The following is a 6,000-nucleotide window of genomic DNA, read 5'->3' on the forward strand; positions in this document are numbered from 1 at the left end:
GATTCTGCTCTTAAAAAATTTGTGCGAGTACTTGACTTTCTGATCATAGACTATGGAGGTCACACAGAGTCAACAAGATTGTGGCTTTTTGGATATGGCCCAAAAGCCCTTTTCTGCAGGCTTACTCACAGAAATGAGTCAGGCCCTGGGGACAGCAGGGAGAGATTTCTCCTCCAAGAGCTGCAGCTCCTGAGTGCTGGCCCTCCTTAGGCTGATGATGGCCATGCAGCTGGCCTGGGTGCAGCCAGGGGAGGAGCAAACATCAGCCCAGGCTGGCATTGCCCCCAGCCCGACCTCTCTGGGGTTTCTCAGATTGCATTTTTCACTCCTAACCTCTGTCTTCATTGCTGAATCACCAAATCCCAGAATGGCTGGGGTTGGAAGGGATCTTAGGGACCATCTCGTTCCAACCCCCTGCCATGAGCAGGAGCCCCTTCCACTGGAAGGTGTCTTGGATCTCTTCACCAAAAAAGTGTCACCTGCAGACCTCTCCACGCTCACTCTTGGGCAGCAGGTCCTACAGCACAGAGAGGGTTTTGGGGTTGTGCTTACAGGCAGCAAGACCTTGCTTCTGGTGGGGTGGGCTCAGGTGGTCCTGATGCTCAGGGTTACATCAGCACAAGCCAGAAATCAGAGCAGCTCAACTTCTGCTGAACTCTTTGTTAGGGGACAAAACAATCCCCCTGAGGTCCAGCAGGAACTGCTTAGTTCTGCTGTTCTCACCAACTTAGAGGCACCACAAGAAGGATTTTCCCCACACAGGGATACCCTACGGTGGTTTACCCACCAGGGAGGGGTCAATTAACCCCCAAATCCCTGCCGAAGGACCACCCTTGTCTGAATTCTTACCCATTCCTATCCAAGGCCCTACCTATCCATAAACTGCAGGATTTGCCTCTTAGGCACCACCAGTGACCAAGAGCTCTTACTGCCCTCTTGCCTTGCCTGAATGTGGCCATTCCTGACAGCGACATCTCCTCAGCTGTGGCTCAGCTCCTTCACACCCTGCCCTAAAATGAGGCTCTGTACTTAAAGATCACCAAAAAAACTTCAGCTGCGTTAGACTGCAGCTCTCAAACTCCATATTTTAACTTAATGCAGAAAATGTGCTGATCAGAAAACTCTCAAGGTGATTGTACAGAGTCCAGAAAGCAACCAATTAAACTTTAAAAAGAGTTCCCTGACAACAAATGACTGAGAAAATAGGAAGGAAGAAGCAGAAACTCCCTAATGAACTCTATGTATCAAATGCAGTGTAGGTAAGTACCAACACAGCAGTGTGGGTGGTTTTTCTTGATGATGTCTCATGAAGGAAGGAGCTGACAAACTCATCCCTGTCCTGCCCCTCAGCCCTGGCTGCAGCTCAGGCCAAGGCAGTGGCTGAGAGCTGTGAGGATGAATGGGTGAATTTGAGGGCTTTTGTGAGCTCAGACTGACCTGACTCAAAGCTTTGGCTGGAAAAAGGGATGGTGCCTCTGCTGGGATGGTGAAGGGGCTCACAGAGGACCCCTGGGTGGGGGAGGTGGGGTGGTGCTGAGGCCCTGGCACAGGGAAAGATGTGACTGCCCCATCCCTGCAAGTGTCCAAGGCCAGCCTGGGACAGTGGAAGGTGTCCCTGCCCAAAGTTGGAGTTCAATGGTCTTTAAGGTCCCTTCCAACCCAAACCATTCCAGGATTCTGTGATTCCATGTCAGTTCCCTAACTCCCACAGTTCTGAGCATCGCCTTGGGGTGCTGTCTGCTTTGCATAAATTATGAAAACTTTTTTGCCACAACCCTGGAAGTCGCTGCTCTAACTCCCAGGCCAGAAGGACATTCTGCCTGTTTCTCTGGGCCATGCTGCTCAGCACGAAATGACTCAGGTTCACCTGACAGAGGAAAACTGGAGGTTTTTAATTAATTATTTATTTATTTATCTATGTATTATCTATTTAATTTCAACACTTGGTTTTCAGTTCAGCTGCTGATCCAAAAGGATGATCCCAAAAGGATTCTGCATAGATTGCAGCATTCAAAAATCAGGGGTTGGAGGCATGCTTGGGCCTTCACTGGGCTCTCTGGGCACAGAAAAAGCTTAGTGCAAAGCGAGGTTGGGCTCAGCTTAAGAGGTGAACTCATGACCTATTTAACAAATCAGTATTGGCTGATTCCAAGTCATCTGAGCCTTACACTAAAAGCATTTTGTACCTGAGGATGGAGAGGAGCAATTACTGGGGGCCTGGGGAGGTGCTAAGGGACATTGGGAGCTCAGTGCAGGCATTCAGCCCTCCCAGTTCTCCTTAAAACCCCACTTTGAGGTAATCTAAAGATTTTTAAGTACCTAAAACCTTGAGTATATGACAGGAAGACCCTTACTCACATACTGAAATGGCAAAAATCTGGATCATTTTAGTTTAGATCTTTAAATAATTGTGTTTATCAGAGTAAATCAAAATCAATTAGTTGATCTTCCTGCATCAGATCTAAGCCATATGTTACCACATAATTTTTTTTTACTTTTTTTTTAAATTTATTATCTCATTTTTCCTCTTTTTCCCATTATTTTATTTCAGTATTTACTTTTCATACCAGTGTCTTCTTACAAAAAGAGGAAAGTAGGACGCTGGATTAATTTATGAATGGATTATCTTTTCTAAGAATATGGATATACTTTTCCACTTACAGTAGTAACACGGTGAAGCTTCCACTAAAGAAATACACAAAAACTGTTAATTTAATTATCCTTTCCTCTAGTATCATGCTACAGTGATTTTGTGCATCTGGATTCTCAGCTCTTTGTTGACCTGAGTGCATAACAAGGTCTCAGATGTTTTTTTTGGGCCAAGAAGCTAAGAGCAAGCTACAGGAATATTCATTTTGAGATGCTGGAGTGGATTTGGTGTGGACAGGCAGCTCTGTGGGATTGGGATGATGTCTCTCCAAAGTGCCTTCAGCACCCTGCAAAATGCTGGTGTCCAGAACTGGTTTGGCAAATTAAAATCCCCCTCATCTGTTTGCCTGTGAGTGCTGGTTGGATTATGGGTGTCATGGTGATACAAAGGACAAATAATCCTGTGCTGCTGCTGCTGCTGCTGCTGCTGCTGCTGCTTAACTGAGGAAGTCAAGAGGAGTGATGACCTCGGGATGAGACTCTCCTCAACCCTTCCTGGTTTCAATGGGATCTGAAGTGCTCAATTCACTGCACTGTGCACTGAGCCTCCACCAGAGGCAAACAAACCTTCCCAGCCATTCCAGTGCACCCACATGCATGTAAAATACCCCCTAAAAGTGGCAAGATTGGCCACAAGTCTTCCCTTTTAGGGTGATTTCTTTGTTTGTGTTTTTGTTCTCACATTGTGCCGTAATTCCTCCTGCCCCACACCCTGCAGGTGACCACAGACATTCTGCCACTGATTTATCAGTTGTTTCTTGCATGACCCACATGTAATCACACAAATTAAAAAAAGAAAAAAAGAAAAAAAGGGAAAAATATTAAAATTTCCTGGCCTAATTGAAATATTTAGTTCATTTAGGGATGTAACCACTCTAACACCACAGTAAGAGCTGGCACCACCAGAGCATGCAAACCACTGCATACGGGGCTGCCTGGTCCAGGAAAGCTCAGTCCACTGAGTAAGGGCTTAACCTGACTTCTATTGACTTGACATATTTGAAATCACTACTGCACCCTTTATAAAGTGAGGAAATCACACCGTGTCCTGCCAGAACACTGCTGGGTTTAAACATCCACAGAAATGTGTTCAGAAAACATAAAACCACCAGGAGTACACAAACCCTCCAAGAGGCATTCCAGGATACAGTCTTCCCTTAAAATTTAAGGCACGGACTCCTAAGGGAAAATGCCAGAAAAACTACTGGTGTTTGCTCTAATGCAAGCATCAAAAATGAACTAAAAACCTGAAAATCTCGGCAGACCATTCACACCACCCTATTTCTCCCCCTGCTTTTGCATCACCACAAGAGCACTGAAAAATCCAGCCAGGTACCTTTCTCCCCGAGGAAAAAAAATCACCAAAAAAAAAAAAAAAAAAAAAAAAAGCAGCAGAGAGAAAATTGAGAGAGATCAAGCTCACCTTGAAGTCCATTTCCATTTGCACTGGTGCAAGATGGTGGAGGAGAGGCTTGGGGCCTGACAACAGGAGCGAAGGCGCTCTTTTGTTTCACTGCAGAGATGACATTGGCAGGTGAGAATGAGAAAATGCCGTGTGTACTGCTACAGTTTGAAGGGAGGGTGACCGAAGAGGCTGCCATGGTAGGGCTTGACGGCACTACTGCAATAAAGCAAAAATAATCAGGACTCAGATTGAGGTTTTCACGGCAAACACGGAAAAAGAGAGTGATAGGGCCTTGCCTCTTAAAATATATATAGAGATATATATATATATATATAAAAAAATATATATAAAAAAATAAAAATGAAATGCCTTGGCTTGGCCACTCTCTGGATAACAGGCAAACTCTTTTGTGTTGGACTTTTGTTACGAATTGCACAGTCCAATTTTTATTTTGGTTTTTTTTGTTTCGTTTTGTTTTGTTCGTTCTTTTTTTTATTTTTTTCTCTATCTGAGATTGTATTCTGGCACAAACAGGTCAATTTATTATTTTCATTTTTACGTCCAGCCTCCAGAGTCACCCCTCCTTTTATCCAGTAGCTGACAATAGAGGAAATCAAAACAATGCAAGGAGTTGATTTTGTAGTAAATATGAATCTATATGATGATGTGTTACCAAAAATAGACACTTACTGCCATAAGGAGAGTTAGCTGAGGAGCCATTAAGAAATCCAGGGGAACCTGGTACACCTAGATTGGGCATGCCGGCATTGCCATATCCATTCATGCTATTGCTGACTGTGTTGTAATTGGACTGCTGAGGAGTACTGCTGGGAACATATCCTCGCGGGGAAACACTGCTTGTGTTGCGACTGTAACCTACTGTGTTAGAAACCCCCCCACCCCAAAAAAATAATGTTATTTTATAAGATAGACTTAGGGCTGGGGGGTTTCCTCATGCAGCATATATTACACAGTTTTAATTGATTGCACAGCTTTGCTCTGAGTTGTCTCTCACTGCCCTATCAACTCTTGCAGCTTGAGATAACCTTATCACGCCAACCCTACTTAAATCATCCGCGAGCACTCTATGTTGTCTCTCCTCTTAGCACAGACAGCCAACAAAAGCTCTCTTCGATCCAGCTGTGTCAGGTGCCTTCACGTTTGTCTTTAGGAGCAATTATCAACAGGCTCGAGTCCCGCTTTGTACCAACGCACTGCGTGAACTTTCAGCCTCTCCGCACCTTCAAATGCCAGAGCTGACAAGAAAAACTTTTTTGTTGCGGTGATTTACTTTAAAAAGGCTGTTTTGGGGTCTTCATTTTGTGATTGATATTTTTTATGCTAACAACAAGCTTTCGTAAGGTGTAGCCATCAGTGAAAACTAATTCAAGAGCAAGTACAGAATTTTATAAGGCTTATTAGCTTGGAAACGCATTAAAAGACAATCTTTTTAGAAGAGGAAACATAGCGGAATCAGGATTTTAAACAACAATTTGTTCCTATCTGAGCAATCAATTTAATAATTACGTTGCAAGCAAAAAAAAAAAAGCGTTTGAACATATCTAATAATCCTGTTTCCCTCCTTTCATTAGTATCAAAATTAATTTTAAATGCAATATGCTACATGCATTTTCAATTACAACAGGTAAATTAAATCAACTATTACTTTTATTAGTAACATATATGTCACACATGCCTACAAACAAAGTATTTTAAAATCACAGACATCAAATTAGATTTATCTGTGTAAATATTCCAAAACCAGGTGGAGGTACTGAGACATAATTATTTTATAAACCAACCATACGCGCTGTATATTTACTGCGAATAACAAAGAGCTTTCTACACTTTGCCAATTTTTTTTTTTTCCCCCCACTGGAGATGCTTTATGATAACAGCAAATGAAAGAACAGGGAGAATTAAATATTACGAGAAAAGTTAAAGAC

At 43.1% G+C, this 6,000-nt stretch overlaps 1 protein-coding gene across 13 annotated transcripts in view; it reads right to left on the reverse strand.

Annotated features, from left to right (window-relative positions):
- Positions 1 to 6,000, reverse strand: part of EBF3 (EBF transcription factor 3) — a 126,540-nt gene that overhangs the window by 8,625 nt on the left and 111,915 nt on the right. For 3 of the 13 annotated variants that reach the window (XM_059852239.1, XM_059852236.1, XM_059852235.1), the window contains exons 14-15: positions 4,745 to 4,930; positions 4,073 to 4,270 (exon numbers count right to left, since the gene is read on the reverse strand). In XM_059852239.1, coding sequence (XP_059708222.1) covers positions 4,073 to 4,270; positions 4,745 to 4,930 — 384 coding nt within the window. Of the gene's footprint in view, positions 1 to 4,072; positions 4,271 to 4,744; positions 4,934 to 6,000 lie in introns of all 13 variants that reach the window. The other 10 variants (XM_059852242.1, XM_059852241.1, XM_059852240.1 and 7 more) reach the window with 4 other exon arrangements.

Source organism: Haemorhous mexicanus, chromosome 7 (assembly GCF_027477595.1).
Source record: "Haemorhous mexicanus isolate bHaeMex1 chromosome 7, bHaeMex1.pri, whole genome shotgun sequence".
NCBI lineage: Eukaryota > Metazoa > Chordata > Aves > Passeriformes > Fringillidae > Haemorhous > Haemorhous mexicanus.